The sequence below is a fragment of the Oncorhynchus tshawytscha genome, linkage group LG18 (genome assembly GCF_018296145.1).
Source record: "Oncorhynchus tshawytscha isolate Ot180627B linkage group LG18, Otsh_v2.0, whole genome shotgun sequence".
Classification (NCBI taxonomy): domain Eukaryota; kingdom Metazoa; phylum Chordata; class Actinopteri; order Salmoniformes; family Salmonidae; genus Oncorhynchus; species Oncorhynchus tshawytscha.
Genome location: NC_056446.1, coordinates 17,983,209 through 18,006,653, shown reverse-complemented (window position 1 = coordinate 18,006,653; position 23,445 = coordinate 17,983,209). Strand labels below are relative to the sequence as shown.

The window sequence follows — 23,445 nt, the reverse complement described above, 5'->3', positions numbered from 1 at the left end:
CTTCATCCATTCCCACCCCATCTCACCTCAAGTATCTAATTGCTGTAGCCAGGGGCACAGTGAGCAAAGATGTTGTTTTGTGTTTCACCAAGCCTTTAATTTTCTCTCCTGAATGCAAAACTAAGCCTAATCTCAACTAATGAGAAGTCTAAGACTCTGCTAAATGGGAGTGAGGGTAGGAAGAAATAGCCCCTGTGGTGGGACTCAGAATACTCCAGTATACCTACTGTGATCATGTTACAGGCCCCAATGAAGAGTGCACAGGGAAACCTTCACGCATTAAAGCATTAGGTTACTCACTCACCTTCACAGTTTCTAGATATCACACACAACCTCCAACAACACAGACCACAACGATGATGTTAGTGCGTCTGGGCTTTGATCGGATCCAAATGTGATGTGCAAATGGTATAGCCAAAAGGATGGAAAATAAATAAACACTCTAACAAACAAAAAGCCCGGGTTAAAGAGAGGAATACGTGAGTACTGTAAACTATTTTGAAGGCAGCAAAACTTGACCTAATACAAGACCAATACAAGACCCTGGCTTAGAGCAATTAACAAAATGTCTGGCACACAGATGCGTTAATTGAGATGCTTCAATGGACTCTTTATTCTTTTAATTAAAATGTTGGTTTGCCACAATGGTTTTCCCTTGGTTTGGCTAAAAGACACGGTGCTAGACAGCTTCCCCGTATGAAGTTGAGGATTTCCTCCAAAATACTTTTTTTTCTAGCTCCATGGACTTGTTCTTTAGACCTCTCTATGCCAAACATATCCTCAAAATCCACTGCCTGCTGGGAATCTGACAACCAATTATTCCCCAGTTCTCTTCCCACTAAAACATCTGCTTTCCTTGTGCTATGGTGCTGGATTCACCACAGTGCTCTATTCTAATCCCAACCGGCTTGGCCCTGTGACAACACCTTCAGCACACCTTTCGGTATGTGGTCAGAAACAATCCTCTCTCAAGGCAGCTCTTTCCTGCTGTATGTTATCAGTAAAAGGCAGGCCTGCAGCACATAGCAGAGATGTACACTTAGTGCAGTGTATCGCTGCACGCACACACACACACATACACACACAAGTGTAGGGCTGTTGTCCATGTGTGGGACTGTGGGGGAGAGGAGAGGCAGAAGTAGTGACAGAGACTGAATTTGGGGAGGAGGAAGAGAGGGTGTGCTGGTGTCTGAGGTGCTGCTGCTCCAGACCAGTGCCTGGGACTGACTGTAGAACCTCTCCATGCTTCACTTCTCACTGGTCCCTGCTTCTGGAAATATTGTCACTCCTATTTTTGAATTTGGATCTGTTTGTACTCACAGCTGTTTGGAACATTGGAACAGAATAATGGATCTCACCACTTTTTACTTCTTGACCACTACTTTGGTTTTGATACTGGAGCATGAAGGTAAAGACCTTTCTCCTACTTTGTTATTTTAGTTATGTTTTATTTAACTAGGCAAGTCAGTTAAAAGAACAAATTCTTATTTACAGCGATTATTGAGACTGAATGAGAAGCTTGCACGTTTTGTTTTAACTGGCATAAAGTGTGCTTTACTATCCTGCGGGGTATACTTGTTGCACCTGAGCTGTGGTTTAATAGAGATAACATGTAGTAAGTGATTGAGAGAGCTCACGTTGGTCATGCCTTTGAGCTGATGCCAGGGTCAACTGTCAGCTTTGACTGTGTGCTTTTATCCCTGTCTGTTTTGATATGTTATTCAAAGGAGCAGTGTGTTAAGTTGATTTATTGAATCTACTTGGGAACAAAACAAGCCCATTTTATATCATTTTTACTACGGTTGTTATGAAGGAGATGTCTGCATCCCCTGCTCAAGAGTCACACTATTCTGTATGAGATTAAAAAGAAATTGTTTGCATAAAAATGACCTCTGACGTAATCTTTGCTGCTGATGCAATGTTGTGAGCTGATCTAATTAGTGTGCTGTTGTCGAATGAGGAGAGTGTTATATATTACAAGTATCAAAACATGGTCCTGCGTGGCTCAGTTGGTAGAGCATAGTGCTTGCAATGCCATGGTTGTGATTTCAATTGACACGGGGGCCCGGTGTGACTCACTGTAAGTCCCTCTGGATCAGAGCATCTGCTTAAAGAATAAAGTGTAAAAATAGGAAAAAACTCCAATGGATGAAATGTACATATACTTGAAACTACAGTATAAGCAAAGCAGCATCCCACGTTAGAATTGTACCATATATGTACATATAAAAGGGAGAAATGTGGAGATTCTGACCACCCAAAGGCCTTATCTATTCTTGAGGCTTGTGTTCTGGACCATAAGAGTTAGATGCCAGCTAATGTAAACCATAGTGTTCTGATTTGTTTTCCAACCTTGCACTTAAACTTCAAGGACACTTTAACACCTCCACATTCCAGTTGGCAACTCCTTCAATTTCCCTATAGCATTTTCCCAGGTTGTTGCTTTATCAATTTACCTGGTAAGATAAGGTCAAGTAAATTAATAAAATGGCTCACAGATAAACCGTCAATCACAACTTCCACATTTCTCATTACATAACATTTTACTTTAATCTAACATATCCTCAATAGGACTATGTTCATCAACCAGACAACATTTGATTGTGTGACCTGCTAGTATTGGTCTGCAGGACATTTTAAATGAGTGTGTTTTTGATACATGAAGAATTCTAAACCACTCTGCCGTTGTGGTAGCCAGACATCTGATGCTTATGAATCTGAGGGAAAAGTTCAATCCACCTAGCTACGTTCTCCTTGATCGAAGAAGGACAAAACTGATATGTTTAGGTCCGGACACAAATGAAGGTAAGATGTAACTATCTAGATACGTACTCTCTATAGATGTATACTATTTCTATAGATATCTCGAGATTTGTAATATCAAAAGATACAATGCAACAGGTGTTCACAATGGGACTGTTGCATTACATCATGCAGTACTTTTCAGGAATTTGGACAACTCATTCAGCCCAATATAAAAAAGATACTGTTATTTTGGTCTGAATATTTCTTTGTCGTGTGTTGCTGACCATGTGTGCTGCACATTCCCTTAGGAACCACAGACCATACGTCAGTTCTATAACAGAGATCCCCAGGCAACACCCCACCTCAGTGTAGAAGGCTTTAGCTGCAGGAAAGGGGATTCAGCTCTGGTGGTGGGCTGAATTGAATCAAATGGCTTACAGATAAGCTATCAATTACAGCTTCTACAATTCTCATGACATGAAATAGATTTTTTGTTGTTGTTTAATCTAACATATCTACAATATGAGTACATGTATCAACCAAACAAAATGTTATTGTGACCTGTTATTGGGCTGCAGGACATTCTAAATGAGTGTGTTTTTGATAAACTGCATATTGGTTATCCATGAAGAATCCTAAACCACGTAGTTTTGGCAGTCAGACATCTGATGCTTATTATAATGGGTTGATAAATAGCCTTTTTTTTCTTTTTTCTTTTTTAAATCTGAGGGACAAGTTCAAAATATCTAGCTATGTACTCCTCGATCAAATAAGGACAAAAGGTATACATTTAGGTCAGGACACAAACAAAAGTAAGGGTTAGCTATGTAGAGATAAGTACTCTACCTCGATGTCTCTAAATCAGAAGATACAATGCAACAAGTGTTCACACTGGGGCTGTTTTTACATTGTGCTTTCGAGGAATTTGGACTAGTCAACCAGCATAATATTACAAATATATTTACTGCTCTTTGGGTCTGAATACTTCTATGTCATGTGTTGCTGCTGCAAATTCCCTTCAGAACCATAGAGCATACAGTTTTATAATGGAGAACCCCAGGCAACACCTCACTGGTTTAGAGGGCTTTAGCTGGAGGAAACAGGGATTCAGCTCTGGTGGTGGGCTGAGATTTAACCGCACCCCATTGATCTGAACCAGGAAAAACATGTTCCATTAACGTCAATCCTAATTGTATGGAGAAGGAAACCTTAGAAACCGTAGACTATTTATCAAGGTCAAGACTTTATTAAGGCAAATAAAATAAATGAAATTAAAACACAAATTAAACATGGATTATTATTGTGGATTTTATTAGATAGATACTTCTTAAAAACTATGTCCTGTGTTATGGGTGTTGTTAAAGTACACTATGGTTTATTGTTTCTGATATATGATAATAAGAGTTCAACATTGGTTAGTTCAGCAATGTCTGGGATCCATACAAGCTATTATACACAGCAAAACTGTTGCTTGTGGTAACATGCCACCCATATATTGTATTGTACCATATACAGTGCATTGAGAAAGTATTCATACCCCTTGAATGATTCCACATGTTGTTCTGGGACAGTCTTCTACACACAATACCCCATAATGACAAAAATAAAACTTGTTTTTAGATATGCTCGCACATTTATTGAAAATGAAACACAGATATACAGTTGAAGTCAGAAGTTTACATACACCTTAGCCAAATACATTTAAAAACTCAGTTTTTCACAATGCCTGACATTTAATCCTTGTAAAAATTCCCTGTTTTAGGTCAGTTAGGATCACCACTTTATTTTAAGAACGTGCAATGTCTGAATAATAGGAGAGAGTGATTTATTTCAACTTTAATTTCTTTCATCACATTCCCAGTGGGTCAGAAGTTTACATACACTCAATTAACATTTGGTAGCATTGCCTTTAAATTGTTTAACTTGGGTCAAACGTTTCGGGTAGCCTTTCATAAGCTTCACACATTAAGTTGGGTGAATTTTGCCCCATTCCTCCGGACAGAGCTGGTGTAACTGAGTCAGGTTTGTAGGCCTCCTTGCTAGCACACGCATTTTTCAGTTCTGCCCACAAACTTTCTATGGGATTGAGGTCAGGGCTTTGTGATGGCCACTCCAATACCTTGACTTTGCTGTCCTTAAGCCATTTTTCCACAACTTTGGAAGTATGCTTGGCGTCATTGTCCATTTGGAAGACCCATTTGCAACCAAGCTTTAACTTCCTGACTGATGTCTTGATATGTTGCTTCAATATAATGGTCATTATGGCCAAACAGTTCTATTTTTGTTTCATCAGACCAGAGGACATTTCTCCAAAAAATATGATCTTTGTCCCAATGTGCAGTTGCAAACTGTAGTCTGGATTTTTTATGGCGGTTTTGGAGCAGTGGTTTCTTCCTTGCTGAGCGGCCTTTCAGGTTTTGTTGATATAGGACTCGTTTTACTGTGGATATAGATACTTTTGTACCTGTTTCTTCCAGCATCTTCACAAGGTCCTTTGCTGTTGTTCTGGGATTGATTTGCACTTTTTACACCAAAGTACGTTCATCTCTAGGAGACAGAACGCATAGTCTTCCTGAGCGGTATGACGGCTGCGTAGTCCCATGGTGTTTATACTTGCATACTATTGTTTGTAAAGATGAACGTGGTACCTTCAGGCATTTGGAAATTGCTCCCAAGGATGAACCAGACTTGTGGAGGTCTACAATGTTTTTTTCTGAGGTCTTGGCTGATTTCTTTTGATTTTCCTATGATGTCAAGCAAAGAGGCACCGAGTTTGAAGGTAGGCCTTGAAATACATCCACAGGTACACCTCCAATTGACTGAAATGATGTCAATTAGCCTATCAGAATCTTCTAAAGCCATGACATCATGTTCTGGATTTTCCAGGATTTTTAAAGGCACAGTCAGCTTAGTGTATGTAAACTTCTGACCAATTGGAATTGTGATACAGTGAATTATAAGTGAAATAATTTGTCTGTAAAAAAAATTGGGGAAAATTACTTGTGTCATGCACAAAATAAATGTCCTAACCGATAAATGTCCTAAAACTATAGTTTGTTAACAAGACATTTGTGGAGTGGTTGAAAAACAAGTTTTAATGACTTCCGACTTCAACTGTATCTAATTTACGTAAGTATTTTGTAGAAGCATCTTTGGCAGCGATTACAGATGTCAGTCTTTCTGTTTATGTCTCTAAGAGTTTTCCACACCTGGATTGTGCAACATTTGCTCATTGTTCTTTTCAAAATTCTCCAAGCTCTGTCAAATTGGTTTTTGATCATTGCTAGAGAACCATTTCCAGATCTTGTCATAGATGTTCAAGTAGATTTAAGTCAAAACTGCAACTCGGACACTCACAAACATTTACTGTCTTCTTGGTAAGTAACGCCATTGTAGATTTGGCCTTGTGTGTTAGGTTATTGTCCTGCTGAAAGGGGAATTCATCTCCCAATGTCTGGTGGAAGGCAGACTGAAGCAGGTTTTCCTCTCGGATTTTGCCTGTGCTTAGCTCCATTCTGTTTATTTTTCATCTTGGAAAATTCCCCAGTCCTTAACGATTACAAGAATACCCATAACATGATGCGGCCACCACTATGCTTGAAAATATGGAGAATAATACTCAGTAATGTGTTATATTGGATTTTCACAAAAAATAACACTTTATATTCAGAACAACTCTGTCAGCTAGGTTAGTATTGTGGAGTAACTACAATGTTGTTGATCCATCCTCAGTTTTCTCCTATCACAGCCATTAAACTATGTAACCGTTTTAAAGTCACTATTGACCTTATTGCGAAATCCCTGGGTGGTTTCCTTCCTCTCCAGCAACTGAATTAGGAAGGACACCTGTATCTTTGTAGTGACTCGGTGTATTGATACACCATCCAAAGTGTAATGAATAACTTCACCATGCTTAAATGGATATTCACTGTCTGCTTTTGTTTATTTTTTTTACCCATCTACCAGTAGGTGCCCTTCTTTGCGAGGCATTGGAAAACCTCCCTGGTCTTTGTGGTTAAATCTGTGTTTGAAAATCACGGGGACCTTGCAGATAATTGTTTGTGTGGGGTACAGAGACTAATGATAGTAGTTATTAAAGACTCATGTTAAATACTAGTGGTGCACAGGTCAGTGGAATTATGTTTTGACAGGGGGTTCAGGATATATCAATAAGATATGTTTCTATTTAGAATTTAAGACAGTTTGGTAGGCTGTTTGTTTGTCAACTTGTCTATAAATAGATGCAATTTCTCTACAGTCATTATGTTGCCCTAGAAGACTAAATAAACCCTTGCTCACCAATTATGTCATAAGTCGATAGAATTAATGCTTCAATCTAGCTGACATCAGTAAAGTTTTCTCTGTCATCTCTGCTTCTTTCGCAGAGCAAAGATGTTTAGGGACTGGGGAGAAAATGCAACAACAAACCAAAAAACTGGGAAGATTTTGTTTTAAAAAATCCAAATGACATCAGATTTAATGGTTGGAAGGAAATATACTAACTAAAAATGTAATTTTTCATGAGCTGAAATAAAAGATCCCAGAAATTGTCCATACACACGAAAAGCCTTTTTCTCAAAAAAAATTGAACACAAATTTGTTTACATCCCTGTTGGTGAGCATTTCTCCTTTGCCAAAATAATCCATCCACCTGAAGATGTGACATATCAAGAAGCTGATTAAACAGGTGCATATTGTGCTGGGGACAATAAAAGGAGACTCTAAAATGTGCGGTTTTGTTACACAACACAATGCCACACGTCTCAAGTTTTGAGGGAGTGTGCAATTAGCATTCTGACTGCAGGAATGTCCAACAGAGCTGTTGCCAGAATGTTAATTTCCGTACCATAAGCCGCCTCTAAAGTTGTTTTAGAGAATTTGGTAGTACATCAAACCGGCCTCACAACTGCAGACCACGTGTAACCACACCAGCACAGGACCTCCACATTCGGCTTCTTCACCTGCGGGATCATCTGAGAAGGGGGAGTGGGGCGCTGAGGAGTATTTTTGTCTGTAATAATTACTTTTGTCGGGAAAAACTCATTTGGATTGGCTGGGCCTGGCTCCGCAATGGGTGGACCTGGCTCCCAAGTGGGTGGGCCTATGCCGTCCCAGGCCCACCCAAGGCCGGGCCCCTGCCAAGTCATGTGAAATCCATAGATTAGAGGATAATGAATTTATTTAATTTGACAGATTTCCTTCTATGTACTGTAACTCAGCAAAATCGTTGAACTTTTTGCATGTTGCGTTTATATTTTTGTTCAGTATGGAAAGCTGTGAAAACGACCCAACATGTTTCTGATCAGATTTCAGTTCTTCTTGGATGCATATTTTATGTGGTTGAAATACAATCAGCTTTTATGATGCTGATAAAGGTAGCACCTTTACAGAAGGTATCTAACTGCTCATTCATGGGGGGGATATTTTCTGAAGGCACTGTATATATACAGGATTACTGGGGATATAATCTGTGGTAGTTCATAACGTTAGATCCAGAACTAATCTTGTAAAAACAGGGCCAGGGGCTCTGACAGTGTTGCCTCAACATTCTGCCGGAGACCGTTTATCACTTAATGGGTTGGTATGGATTAAATAGTAATCTCATGGATGACTTTGGCAATCAACTCCTGAACCGCTAAAGCAATGAACTCTCACTTCTCCAAATAGGTCACTAAATAAAATGTCATCTCAGGAGGCACGCAAGGTTTGTAGTGTAACATTTTTATAGAAAATGCCAATACAGTATAATCCATGGTCCAGGCGTCTGTTTGGCGCGGAGTCTGTAAGACCCCAACCTTTAATTTCCTTGATAAAAGTCTAAAGCAAGAAATCCACCATTAAAACAGCTCCCTGATCAAAAGATTATTTACCTTTAGCTATTTGCATCAGTCAAAGCTACTTACATAAATCACTGGACACCTGTATGATCAGAATTTCTGTTGGGGCATTTTCCCTGAGACTTGATGATAAAGAGCTGAAGAGGACTGCTTGGGTGTACAAGGGAAATCTGGTTTCCTTCAAGTGATAAAAAGTCAAACCCCAACCGAATTATTAGAAGCTGCACTCGTGGCTTGCCCCAACTGACGCCTGAATGCACTGCATGAACTTGCAAGGAACATGCAGGGTACAATGCGGTTGGCCACTGATTCATTGGAGTGCTTTAAATCCAAATCCACATGGCACTTGGGATTCTCCACCACATGAGCTTTATAGCACATTTTATTAAACTATTGACCTTTACAGGGTGTAACAGTTTGATAAAATTGACAAAATAAAATATAAAGTGTAAGAAATATGTCAGGGTTAGATGGGGGAAACATAAGAACGTAGCTATGTGGAGACAGTGTCACTGTCAGAAAAAAATCCCTGTCTATACTGGACAGGTGGCAAACTAATCTAGACTTCATCTGGGCTATCAGACTGTAATAATACAGTTGAAGTGGGAAGTTTACATACACTTAGATTGGAGTCATTAAAACTCATTTTTCAACCACTCCACAAATTTCTTGTTAACAAACTATAGTTTTGGCAAGTCGGTTAGGACATCTACTTTGCCCATAACACAAGTAATTTTTCCAACAATTGTTTACAGACAGATTATTTCACGTATAATTCACTGTATCACAATTCCAGTGGGTCAGAAGTTTACATACACTAAGTTGACTGTGCCTTTATACAGCTTGAAATTTCAATTCTTTAGAAGCTTCTGATAGGCTAATTTACATCATTTCAGTCAATTGGAGGTGTACCTGTGGATGTATTTCAATGCCTTCCTTCAAACTCAGTGCCTCTTTGCTTGACATCAGGGGGAAATCAAAAGAAATCAGCCAAGACCTCAAAAAAACATTGTAGATCTCCATAAGTCTGGGTCATCCTTGGGAGCAATTTCCAAACACCTGAAGGTACCACGTTCATCTGTACAAACAATAGTATGCAAGTATAAACACCATGGGGCCACGCAGCCGTCATACCGCTCAGGAAGGAAGGAGACGCGTTCTGTCTCCTAGAGATGAACGTACTTTGGTGCGAAAAGTGCAAATCAATCCCAGAACAACAGCAAAGGACATTGTGAAGATGCTGGAGGAAAAGTATCTATATCCACAGTAAAACAAGTCCTATATCGACATAACCTGAAAGGCCGCTCAGCAAGGAAGAAACCACTGCTCCAAAACCGCCATAAAAAAAGTTGGTTGGCAACTGCACATGGGGACAAAGGTCGTACTTTTTGGAGAAATGTCCTCTGGTCTGATGAAACAAAAATATAACTATTTGGCCATAATGACCATTGTTATGTTTGGTGGAGAAAGGGGGAGGCATGCAAGCCGAAGAAGACCATCCCAACCGTGAAGCACAGGGGTAGCCGCATCATGTTGTGGGGGATGCTTTGCTGCAGGAGGGACTGGTGCACTTCACAAAATAGATGGTATCATGAGGATGCAAATGTTTGTGGATATATTGAAGCAACATCTCAAGACATCACTCAGGAATTTAAAGCTTGGTCACAAATGCATCTTCCAAATGGACAAGCATACTTCCAAAGGTGTGGCAAAATGGCTTAATGACAGCAAAGTCAAGGTATTGGAGTGGCCATCACAAAGCCCTGACCTCAATCCTATAAAACATTTGTGGGCAGAACTAAAAAATGTGTGTGCAAGCAAGGAGGCCTACAAACATGACTCAGTTACACCAGCTCTGTCAGGAGGAGTGGGTCAAAATTCATCCAACTTATTGTGGGAAGCGTGTGGATGGCTACCTGAAACATTAAACAATTTGGCCAGTGGGTCAGAAGTTAAACAATTTAAAGGCAATGCTACCAAATACTAATTGAGTGTATGTAAACCTCTGACCCACTGGGAATGTGATGAAAGAAATAAAAGCTGAAATAAATAATTATCAAATCAAATCAAATCAAATCCAATTTTATTTGTCACATACACATGGTTAGCAGATGTTAATGCGAGTGTAGCGAAATGCTTGTGCTTCTAGTTCCGACAATGCAGTAATAACCAACAAGTAATCTAACTAACAATTCCAAAACTACTGTCTTATACACAGTGTAAGGGGATAAAGAATATGTACATAAGGATATATGAATGAGTGATGGTACAGAGCAGCATAGGCAAGATACAGTAGATGGTATCGAGTACAGTATATACATATGAGATGAGTATGTAAACAAAGTGGCATAGTTAAAGTGGCTAGTGATACATGTATTACATAAGGATGCAGTCGATGATATAGAGTACAGTATATACGTATGCATATGAGATGAATAATGTAGGGTAAGTAACATTATATAAGGTAGCATTGTTTAAAGTGGCTAGTGATGTATTTTACATCATTTCCCATCAATTCCCATTATTAAAGTGGCTGGAGTTGAGTCAGTGTCAATGTCAGTGTGTTGGCAGCAGCCACTCAATGTTAGTGGTGGCTGTTTAACAGTCTGATGGCCTTGAGATAGAAGCTGTTTTTCAGTCTCTCGGTCCCAGCTTTGATGCACCTGTACTGACCTCGCCTTCTGGATGATAGCGGGGTGAACAGGCAGTGGCTCGGGTGGTTGATGTCCTTGATGATCTTTATGGCCTTCCTGTAACATCAGGTGGTGTAGGTGTCCTGGAGGGCAGGTAGTTTGCCCCCGGTGATGCGTTGTGCAGACCTCACTACCCTCTGGAGAGCCTTACGGTTGAGGGCGGAGCAGTTGCCGTACCAGGCGGTGATACAGCCCGCCAGGATGCTATCGATTGTGCATCTGTAGAAGTTTGTGAGTGCTTTTGGTGACAAGCCAAATTTCTTCAGCCTCCTGAGGTTGAAGAGGCGCTGCTGCGCCTTCTTCACTATGCTGTCTGTGTGAATGGACCAATTCAGTTTGTCTGTGATGTGTACGCCGAGGAACTTAAAACTTGCTACCCTCTCCACTACTGTTCCATCGATGTGGATAGGGGGGTGTTCCCTCTGCTGTTTCCTGAAGTCCACAATCATCTCCTTAGTTTTGTTGACGTTGAGTGTGAGTTTATTTTCCTGACACCACACTCCGAGGGCACTCACCTCCTCCCTGTAGGCCGTCTCGTCGTTGTTGGTAATCAAGCCTACCACTGTTGTGTCGTCCGCAAACTTGATGATTGAGTTGGAGGCGTGCGTGGCCACGCAGTCGTGGGTGAACAGGGAGTACAGGAGAGGGCTCAGAACGCACCCTTGTGGGGCCCCAGTGTTGAGGATCAGCGGGGAGGAGATGTTGTTGCCTACCCTCACCACCTGGGGGCGGCCCGTCAGGAAGTCCAGTACCCAGTTGCACAGGGCGGGGTCGAGACCCAGGGTCTCGAGCTTGATGACGAGCTTGGAGGGTACTATGGTGTTGAATGCCGAGCTGTAGTCGATGAACAGCATTCTCACATAGGTATTCCTCTTGTCCAGATGGGTTAGGGCAGTGTGCAGTGTGGTTGAGATTGCATCGTCTGTGGACCTATTTGGGCGGTAAGCAAATTGGAGTGGGTCTAGGGTGTCAGGTAGGGTGGAGGTGATATGGTCCTTGACTAGTCTCTCAAAGCACTTCAATTATCTCTACTATTATTCTGACATTTCACATTCTTAAAATAAAGTGGTGATCCTAACTGACCTAAAACAGGGAATTTTTACTAGGGTTAAATGTAAGGAATTATGAACAAGAGGTTAAATGTATTTGGCTAAGGTGTATGTAAACTTCCGACTTCAACTGTGTGTCTGACTGACATCAAATGTCTAACCAGTGATGATCAGTGTCTTTCTGAGGGCTGGATAAAACGCTGTCTGTTGCCAGGTGTAGCCCAGTGGCAGTAAGATGGCCTATAGACTCTGAGTGGGCTGGAGGACACTCAATAAGTGAATTGTTTTATAGACTATTGGCCCTTATGAGAAGCACATAATAGGATTGATGTGTCACGATTATAACAGCATTAGCAGTGCCAAATGAGCTACAGTACACACTGTTCTTCAGAAACGAATACAAATGGAGAGACCGCAATCTCACAATTCTGTACCCTATGTCCTTGTAAAAGGTTCATTAGTGTGTGTTATCTTGATATAACACTTTATTCATGTGTTTTCTCATCCTCCCAGCATACTCAGACTCCACCTCCATCCCTGGGACTGGTTCAGAGGAGGGCCCCGTGAAGCTGCTTAACCACAGGCCCCTTCGGCGGGAGAAGCGTTGTTCCTGTGAGAACCTGAAGGATAAAGAATGTGTGTACTTCTGCCACATCGGCATCGTCTGGGTCAACACTCCTGGGTGAGTCCGTCGAGACACTCACACAGGAACATCACACAACACAACTGGAATTCACCCCCCATAAACATACCATAGCTAGAAAGATCCTGAAGGCACATCTCTGTGTTGTGAAATCAGAGATACATCTATACATAGTTTTGGTGGATTGAAAAGGTGGAAATGCGTAACATTTGAATGATAAGTTCTCATGCTGTATCAGATTTTTGTATTGCACCATGGTGTGTTGTGACAGCGCAATGAGAAGCCACAGGGTTGGTTTTTTTGCGTTTCATTATCACATCAGGGTGTAAGGAGCTGGATGATTTGTGGTACTCTGTAAATCTCAAAACCACAAAGTGTCAAGGATTTCATTTAAAAGAAGAGGCAGCTACTGTTTATCATCAACTTAGACTGTCTCTCAATTATTTTCTGCTGAAGCTTCTTGTGTAACATAAATAAAGATATCTACTCACATTTTTCAAAAACAAGTAGTGTAACTCTTCAACATTTACTACAGTCAACCTACAATAAGATGGATCTGAACATACCTCCTGACCCAAATATCCCACATCCAATTAGTTGGAGCAGTGGTTAGGGCATCTGTCCTCTTGTTAATTCCTTGTTTCCCCCAAAAGAGCTTTCATATGTGTTCTGGAAGTACCAGGTTTCTATAAGTTTGCCACTACGATGTACTTCCCCATGGTTAGCCAAAAACAGCTACTAAAGACTAAGGCCTATACATTTTAGGTACTATGCTATGTTTAAACATGGAATCACAGTAGTAGTATGCAATTATGTAATCCCTTGTTGTTGCCATTATCATATCATTGGTAATACCACACGTCCGCCTACCAAACATTATTAAAACAAAGGGGTGGATATCGGCAGTTAGGAACTGATGTTACATTTCATATTAAAGTTCACAAATAACCATTCATTTCCAAAATTAGCATAGGGTCTTATGAAACTCATGTGTGGTTTCTATTAAATTCTGTTGACTCAAGTGATCTACTTCCAACGCCAACTCTAGCAACTACGACAGGTCACAGTTCCTAAAAATTTGAGGACATTTACTGGCAGTCATAGAGACAGGCATTCACCGTCCAAAAAACTACAACGGGGAGAAAGAGATGAGAAAAGAAAGGGTCACCTTTCAACAGCTGCCAAAAACACAGTATGGAATGCAGATGTGTTGGTGTTTAAAGAGCAGGCTGCTCTGACAGACCAACCGACCTACCGACTGACTGACCTACCGACCGACCGTATGTCAGCGTGCGAGGGATGAGTGCATGTGTGTGATGGTGTGTGGAGAACACAGGGAGGAGGTGACCCTGTTTGATGGGGATGCTTTGAGCCGTGCATGGCATCTGGAATCATTTTACGGTGTGCATGGTCTTGTTAACATGTTCCAGGCATGAGATGGGCATCGAGCCATAATGGTGGGCAGGCAGACATGCTCTGGTTGGCATCAGGATAAAGGTTCATTCCCAGAGCAATGAAAGAGCAGCTTCAGGAGATATAAATGTGTTATTACAGACTGCCGTCCTCTCTGTGTCCTGTAAGGCAGGTTTAGTACATTATACCCTCGAGGCTCATTAGACACCAGTGTTTGCCCAGCTTTTCAGGGTCATGCGGTTGTATACAGTACATGGTAACTGCTTAATTGGTTCTGTAAAAGCATTTTGTGAGTGCCAATAGTGATAGGATATTGAGCTATTATGACTGCTTGAAGATAAAATTCCAGACATCCTGTGCTGTGATAAAATAAAACAAAACACTGAGTTCCCTTTGTAGGTTAAGAAACACATCCATTCAATTCAAAGAGATTGTTAATCCTTCCATGTACAAAATGTGCTCATCAATCCCCTAACTCTGTCTCTAGTCAGATAGTGCCATATGGAGTGGGCTCTTTCCCTGTTCGACTGAGGAGAGAGGTGGGACGGTGCTTCTGCACGGAGAGAAATGACTTGGAGTGTCGTCACTTCTGCTCTGCCTTGCGTACACTCAAAGAGTAAGTGTTCTTGATTCACATTTCAAGTGGGTTAATATCATTGCTATGCCATGTCAAGTGTTGGGAGGAAAGGAGTTTAAATTGTCATTGTTGTCCTAATTTCCATAGAGGTGAAAATGATTTGGTCAAGAGGAAGTTTGCGACAAAGTTTAAGAAGAGATATAAGGCTGGAATCTCGGATGAAAGGAACCAACAAACACTAATTCAAGAAACCTGAAAGGAGAGAATGGACATCACCCTCGTTCCATGTGTCATCCACTTTCATTGGTCTCTTTTACAATACGATGCAAAAGAACATTGTACAATGGTGGCCTGTGTCTGAAATGTATTTATGAAATTATGTTGTAACTTTGCCTTCTTTTTGTCATTGTGAATAATTTTTGAATGATTTTTATTGCTGTACATAAATATTTCCACTTTACAACATACAGTACGTACATCATTTTGAAATCAGATATTGTTACATTAATGCAGAAATTATCAGTATTAAGAGAGTAAATGTAAATGTCTTGTATCTCTGTCAAAAGTATCTGTCATTTTAACATGTTTTGACCACTTACATCCATTGGACATGTTTTCTGTCATGAAGTTTGAAAGTGAAAGATGTACATGCCGTAGATGCAAAGCAATGCTGTTCGTTGTTCTTCACAGTGAGTTATATGCCAAGCCTGACAGGAAATAAACTGTGTGATCTAGGACAGGTGGGTTATTGTACAATATAGCCAAAAGTAAAACATTTACAGTTGAAGTCAGAATTTTACAGACACTTAGGTTGGTGTCATTAAAACTCATTTTTCAACCACTCTACAAACTTCTTGTTAACAAACTATAGTTTTGGCAAGTCAGTTAGGACATCTACTTTGTGCATGACACAAGTCATTTTTCCAACAATTGTTTAGCAAGGAAGAAACCACTGCTCCAAAACCACCATAAAAAAAATCCAGACTACGGTTTGCAACTGCACATGGGGACAAAGATTGCACTTTTTGGAGAAATGTCCTCTGGTCTGATGAAACAAAATAGAACTGTTTGGCCATAATGACCATCGTTATGTTTGGAGGAAAAGGGGGGATGCTTGCAAGCTGAAGAACACCATCCCAACCGTGAAGCATGGGGGTGGCAGCAGTATGTTGTGGGGGCAAGGAGGCCTACAAACCTGACTCAGTTACACCAGCTCTGTTAGTAGGAATGAGCCAAAATTCACCCAATTTATTGTGGGAAGCTTGTGGAAGGCTACCTGAAACATTTGACTCAAGTTAAACAATTTAAAGGCAATGCTACTAAATACTAATTGAGTGTATGTAAACTTCTGACCCACTGGGAATGTGATGAAAGAAATAAAAGCTGAAATAAATCATTCTCTCTACTATTATTCTGACATTTCACATTCTTAAAATAGATTGGTGATCCTAACTGACCTAAAAAATGTTTTTTTTACTAGGATTAAATGTCAGGAATTGTGAAAAACTGAGTTTAAATGTATTTGACTAAGCGGTACATCCAACCCATGAGGATAATCAAGTAGGACAAATTCTACACACAACATAAACAAACATATAAAGCAGAAGCCTCTCAATTTTATCTGAATGCACCATGATAATTCCTTTTCTTTTGAACAATTTCTTGGAAAAATAGAGGTATTGCATGAACAAAATTCACACATACTGTACCTTCAGAAAATCGAACAAATGGAGAGGTGGAAACAAATGTCTCATGTAGACAGTTCCCATCAGGCCATATATTACAGATGGATCTTCAGGGTCAGATATATAGTGTGCCCAGGGAGCTTAAGTGAAACTAGAACTCACATCTGCTTCTTATAAGACCAAAATTGGCCAAAGCTTTTCCAATACGAGATTTCTTGGATATTCCACCGTTATAAATGCAAAGGCATTAATCATTTAAAATGCAACGATTTTAAGTTAATGTTACCTTAACAAAATACAATGCGTTATAAAATCACTTGCATATTATGCTGGCAGTGCCAGGGAGTTGTTTAGCAGGTGATGCCAGTTAAGGATGGACCCTTTAAAAAAAAATTCTGCCTAAAATGATATGCCCAAATCTAACTGCCTGTTGCTCAGGACCTGAAGCAAGGATATGCTTCAGGTCCTGAGACAGCAGGGGTTCAAACTGTAGAATCCAGTTCCTACATTTTAACATGAAAATAGATTTTATCAAACAAAACAAAGCTACTTTTTATCTCTGGGACCCTCAGGATGACAAATCAGAGCAAGATTACTGAATACATTATTTACCTTCACAGGTGAATATATCAAACCAGAGGCCGTGATAAAAGCATTTTGTTGTTGTGCACTCTGCTCAAACAATACAATGGTATTTTTTCACTGTAACAGCTACTGTAAATCTGCCCGTATAAGACATGTCTATGTCCCGGAAAGTTGGCTGTTACTTACAACGTCAATCTAGTCACATTAACGCACGTTAGCAACAACCGTCCCATTTTAGGGACACCGATCCCGTAGAGGTGCTTCAGAGACGAAGAGAAAGGACTACTCAGGACTTTAAATGCAGGCCTTAGATACAAAAAATACATTATAACGCAGTATTACAACCTATGCTTTGTTTGCTCTTTAACCTGTCAATTCATATGCCTTGAGTAAAGCCAGAGTGTCTATCTATGCGGATGACTCAACACTATACATGTCAGCTACTACAGCAACTGAAATGACTGCAACACTTAACAAAGAGCTGCAGTTAGTTTCGGAATGGGTAGCAAGGAATAAGTTAGTCCTAAATATTTCCAAAACTAAAAGCATTGTATTTGGAACAAATCATTCACTAAACCCTAAACCTCCACTACATCTCGGAATGAATAATGTGGAAATTGAGCAAGTTGAGGTGACTAAACTGCTTGGAGTAACCCTGGATAGTAAATTGGTGCGGCTGGCTTCCGGGTTGGATGCACGCTGTGTTAAGAAGCAGTGCGGCTTGGTTGGGTTGTGTATCGGAGGACGCATGACTTTCAACCTTCCTTTCTCCCGAGCCCGTACGGGAGTTGTAGCGATGAGACAAGATAGTAGCTACTAAAAACAATTGGATACCACAAAATTGGGGAGAAAAAGGGGTAAAAAACACGAAACAAAAAAAACATATTGATATAACAGTAGCTAAGATGGGGAGAAGTCTTTACATAATAAAGCGCTGCTCTGCCTTCTTAACAACACTTTCAACAAGGCAGGTTTGTCACACCTAGACTACTGTTCAGTAGTGTGGTCATGTGCCACAAAGAGGGACTTCGAGAGAAAATTGCAGTTGGCTCAGAACAGGGCAGGACGGCTGGCCCTTAAATGTACATGGAGAGCTAACATTAATGGCATGCATGTCAATCTCTCATGGCTCAAAGTGGAAGAGAGATTGACTTCATCATTACTTGTTTTTCTAAAAGGTGATGACAAACTGAACATACCGAGCTGTCTGTTTAAAATACTTGCGCACAGCTCGGACACCCATGCATACCCCACCACACATGCCACCAGAGGTGTCTTCACAGTCTGCAAGTCCAGAACAGACTTTGGGAGGCGCACAGTACTACATAGAGCCATGACTACATGGAACTCTATTCCACATCAGGTAACGGATGCAAGCAGTAGAATCAGATTTTAAAAACTGGTAAAAATGCACCTTATGGAACAACGGGGACTGTGAAAAGACACACACAAAGGTACAGACACATTGCCATACCAGGCAGTGATGCAACCAGTCATGCTCTCGATGGTGCAGCTGTAATTCTTTTTGAGGATCTGAGGACCCATGCCAAATCTTTTCAGTCTCCTGAGGGGGAATAGGCTTTGTCGTGCCCTTTTCATGACTGTCATGGTGTGTTTTGACCATGATAGTTTGTTGGTGATGTGGAAGCTCTCAACCTGCCACACTACAGCCTAGTTGATGAGAATGGGGGCGTGCTCGGTCCTCTTTTCCTGTAGTCCACAATCATCTCCTTTGTCTTGATCACGTTGAGGGAGAGGTTGTTATCCTGGCATCACACGGACAGGTCTCTGACCTCCTCCTTATACAGTAGGCTGTCTCATCATTGTCAGGCCTACCACTGTTGTGTGGCTGACCATGCAGTCATGAGTGAACAGGGAGTACAGGAAGGGACTGAGCATGCACCCCTGAGGGGTCCCCGTGTTGAGGGTCATTGGGCCAGATGTGTTGTTACCTACACATTCTTGACCCTTGTTGGTTAAGCTTTAGCTACCTGCAGATTCATATTACAGAATTTCATACATAGTGGCTTGCTATGACAATCCATTTGTACTGTAGCTATAGGTTGGAATTATGGTTAATTGTTTAGCTAACTAGCTAACTAAGTACATGTCTAAACAAAAGACTCGGCCTTCTATTGCATTCCATGTGTACATGTCTAGACAATAGTGACCGATCCACTTAGTTAGATGTGGCTGGGGGGTGGTTATATCATTTCTTTCACATAACCCTTCAATTTAGACAAGTGTCTGGGTAAGCATCATCTAATAATTATCAAATATCTGGACACTTTTAAAGTCAGATTAGGGTATAGGCCAAGACTAGATAAAGTGTATGTTTACTTAGTGTAGGCTACAATCCCAGAACAACTGTCACGGCTGTTGAATTAAGTAGACCAAGGTGCAGCGTGGTGAGCGTACATAATATTTTATTTAGAAAAGATGCCGAACAAAACAATAAACACTACAAAACAAACCGTGAAGCTAAAGGCTATGTGCCATAAACAAAGTCAACCTCCCACAAAGACAGGTGGGAAAAGGGCTACCTAAGTATGGTTCTCAATCAGAGGCAAAGATAGACAGCTATCCCTGATTGAGAACCCTATCCGGCCAAAACATAGAAATACAAATAATAGAACATAGAATACCCACCCCAAATCACACCCTGACCAAACCAAATAGAGACATAAAAAGGATCTCTAAGGTCAGGGCATGTCAACAACAGCAAAGGACCTAGTGAAGATGCTGGAGGAAATAGGTACAAAAGTATTTATATCCACAGTAAAAACAAGTCCTACATCGACATAACCTGAAAGGCCGCTCAGCAAGGAAGAAGCCACTGCTCCAAAACTGCCATAAAAAAAGATAGACTACAGTTTGTAACTGCACATGGGGACAAATATTGTACTTTTTGGATAAATGTCCTCTAGTCTGATGAAACAAAATAGAACTGTTTGGCCAGAATGACCATCGTTATGTTTGGAGGAAAAAGGAGGAGGCTTGCAAGCTGAAGAACACCATCCCAACTGTGAAGCACGAGGGTGGCAGCATCATGTTGTGGGGGTGCATTGCTGCAGGAGGGACTGGTGCACTTCACAAAATAGATGCCATCATGTGAGAGGAAAATTGTGTGGATATATTGAAGCAACATCTTAAGACATCAATCAGGAAGTTAAAGCATGGTCGCAAATGGGTCTTCCAAATGGACAATGACCCCAAGCATACTTCCAAAGTTGCGGCAAAATGGCTTAAGGACAACGAAGTCAACGTATTGGAGTGGCCATCACAAAGCCCTGACCTCAATCCTATAGAAAATGTGTGAGCAGAACTGAAAAAGTGTGTGCGAGCAAGGAGGCCTACAAATCTGACTCAGTAACACCAGCTCTGTCCGGAGGAACGGGCCAAAATTCACCCAACTTATTGTGGGAAGCTTGTGGAATGCTACCCAAAACATTTGACCCAAGTTTAACAATTTAAAGGCAATGCTACTAAATACTAATTGAGTGTATGTAAACTACTGACCCAATGGGAATGTGATGAAAGAAATAAAAGATGAAATAAATCATTCTCTCTACTATTATTCTGACATTTCACATTCTTAAAATACATTGGTGATCCTAACTGACCTAAGACAGGGAATTTTTACTAGGATTAAATGTCCGGAATTATGAAAAACTGAGTTTAAATGTATTTGGCTAAGGTGTATGTAAACTTCCGACTTCAACTGTATATTCAGCTTCTTGCGAATTGAAGGAAATATATGAAACACAGAGAGACAAAAGATAAATTATTTTGTACCTTTTTATATATTTTTCTTGGTAAATGTTTTGGGGAAGGTTGGCTTCCCTTGGAATCTATGAATACACTCCACTGCCCAAATGTCAAGTACTTATGATCATGTTGCACAGTACTGCAGCCAGACAGCAATCGCTCACCCTTAGGAACTACGGTGATGTCCTCTCTTGAGACAGCTAAGCTGATAATTATATTTTACTGTCTGGAAATTATTCCTTTCTCATTGTGATTTTACAACACCAACACAGAGCATTAAGCACATTAAGGGCTGGATTCCATCCTTATTGCCCAAGTATCGCAGATGATCCATGTTAAATTGTCATGGTCATTTCCATTTGAGTCTACGTACAGTATACAGCGTTGACTGTGAATGCAGTCTCCTCGACCAGAGGAACATTCAATGACAATTAATGCCATTCATATAGCCCTTACTAACAGGAAGCAGTAGGGTGAATTCAGAAAAACGTTTTCACTTTCGGTCTTCTCTAACATCTTTTGATATCTATCCAAAAACTTAACCCCACACATGATACATTTCTGAACTGCCCAAGATGTAGCCTAATCACACAAAAATATCAAATGTTTATATCATATTCACAGGAGGCATTACACACCCATTTGTGTATACTTAGCCAGAATCATATTTTCAGTTTGCATATATTGAACTGGGACAGTAGGGTAATAAACTGGGTCACCATTAATATCGTCCTAATTGTATCCCAATGACAATTCAATTCACACTTTGTTGTTATATTATCATCTTGAGGATTTCAGAAATGCATCTTGTGTTGGAATAATACTATGCTGGATAGAGGTCGAACAAGGTTACAAAAGACGGAAATGCAAAAAGTAGGACAGCTTAATCCTGACACAATTCTTCCACTTCCTGACGGGCCGCTCCCAGGTGGTGATGGTAGGAAACAACACCTCCACTTCGCTGATCCTCAACACAGGGTCCCCACAAGGGTGCGTGCTCAGCCCCCTCCTGTACTCCCTGTTCACCGATGACTGCGTGGCCACGCACGCCTCCAACTTAATCATCGTTTCAGGAGGCTGAAGAAATTTGTCTTGGACCCTAAGACCCTCACAAACATTTACAGCTGCACAATTGAGAGCATCCAGTTGGGCTGTATCACTGCCTGGTATGGAAACTGCACCGCTTGTTACCGCAGGGCTCTCCAGAGGGTGGTGCGGTCTGCTTGCCTGTCCTCCAGGACACCTACAGCACCCGATGTCACAGGAAGGCCAAAAAGACCATCAAGGACATCAACCACCACAGCCACGGCCTGTTCCCCCGCTATCATCCAGAAGGCAAGGTAAGTACAAGTGGATCAAAGCTGTGACCGAGAGACTGAAAAACAGCTTCTATCTCAAGGCCATCATACTGTGAAATAGCCATCACTAGCCTGCTACCAGCCAGTTATTCCACCTTGCTCGCCCTATATACATAGACATGGAATCACTAGCCACTTGTACATAATGTATTCTAATCTAATGTATTTTAGTCAATGCCACTCCGACATTAGTCGTCCTAGTATTTATGTATTTCTTAATTCCATTCTTCACTTTTAGTTTTGTGTGTATTGTTATGAATTGTTAGATACTACTGTTGGAACAAGGAACACAAGCACTTCGCTACACCCGCAATAACATCTGCTAAAAATGTGTATGTGACCAATAACATTTGATTGATTTGCTTTAAGGCATATGAAAGTACATATGTTGCAGAAGGTATTTCTGCCCAAAAAAAACACATTTTTATTGAAAAAAATAATTAAGTTCAAATGCATCTCCTGTGAAGTAGTGATGCGCATTATATGCCTAGTTTCCTGAAACAAATCACATTTGCAGTTTGTTTTGCTTGTGTTTCGGATTATGTTGCGCCCAATAGTAATGAATGATAAATAATGTATTGTGTCATTTTGGAGTCACTTTTATTGTAAATAAGAATATAATATGTTTCTGAACACTTCTACATCATTGTTGCCAACATGATTACGGATAATGAATCGTGAATAATGATGAAACAGATGCACAAAGATCACGCCCCCAAGACATGCTAACCTCTCACCATTACCAATAACAGGGGAGGTTAGCATTTTTTGGGGGGGGGTATGATATTTATGCCTCAGTAACTTTCTCACTCATCATTATTCACAATCCATTCAGAATTATCCATAATCATGGTACAGTAGCATCCACAAGAGTCACAAGCTTGATGTAGTCATTGCGTGCTAGCAATATGGGACCAAATACAACTTTTGACTAAATTGAATACACTATAAGGGGCCGATTTCAACCCGAGTTGTACTCAATTTTCTCTCTATGCCTATTCTGACCTTGAACTTAAGTATGAGATGCACCATATTTAATAAAGGGTTGGCTTAAGATAAATGTACTGAAAACCCTATTTGAATGAAAACTAC

At 40.6% G+C, this 23,445-nt stretch overlaps 1 protein-coding gene across 1 annotated transcript; it reads left to right on the top strand.

The window, feature by feature from the left end:
* Nucleotides 1-1,166: 1,166 nt before the first annotated feature.
* LOC121839933 (endothelin-1-like) lies at nt 1,167-15,795 on the top strand. The gene is made up of 4 exons (XM_042300519.1): nt 1,167-1,408; nt 12,838-13,006; nt 14,868-14,996; nt 15,105-15,795. Exons 1-4 carry the CDS (start codon nt 1,243-1,245, stop codon nt 15,211-15,213), a joined length of 573 nt encoding a protein of 190 aa, XP_042156453.1. The 5' UTR covers nt 1,167-1,242; the 3' UTR covers nt 15,214-15,795.
* Nucleotides 15,796-23,445: the final 7,650 nt, after the last annotated feature.

What these genes read in the sequence shown, in the direction of transcription:
- LOC121839933 (XM_042300519.1), top strand. Translation starts at nt 1,243, where the DNA reads ATGCTTCACTTCTCACTGGTCCCTGCTTCTGGAAATATTGTCACTCCT. An exon ending in GTCTGGGTCAACACTCCTGG is followed by an intron (nt 13,007 to 14,867) that starts GTGAGTCCGTCG and finishes CTCTGTCTCTAG; the next exon opens with TCAGATAGTGCCATATGGAG. An exon ending in GCCTTGCGTACACTCAAAGA is followed by an intron (nt 14,997 to 15,104) that starts GTAAGTGTTCTT and finishes TAATTTCCATAG; the next exon opens with AGGTGAAAATGATTTGGTCA.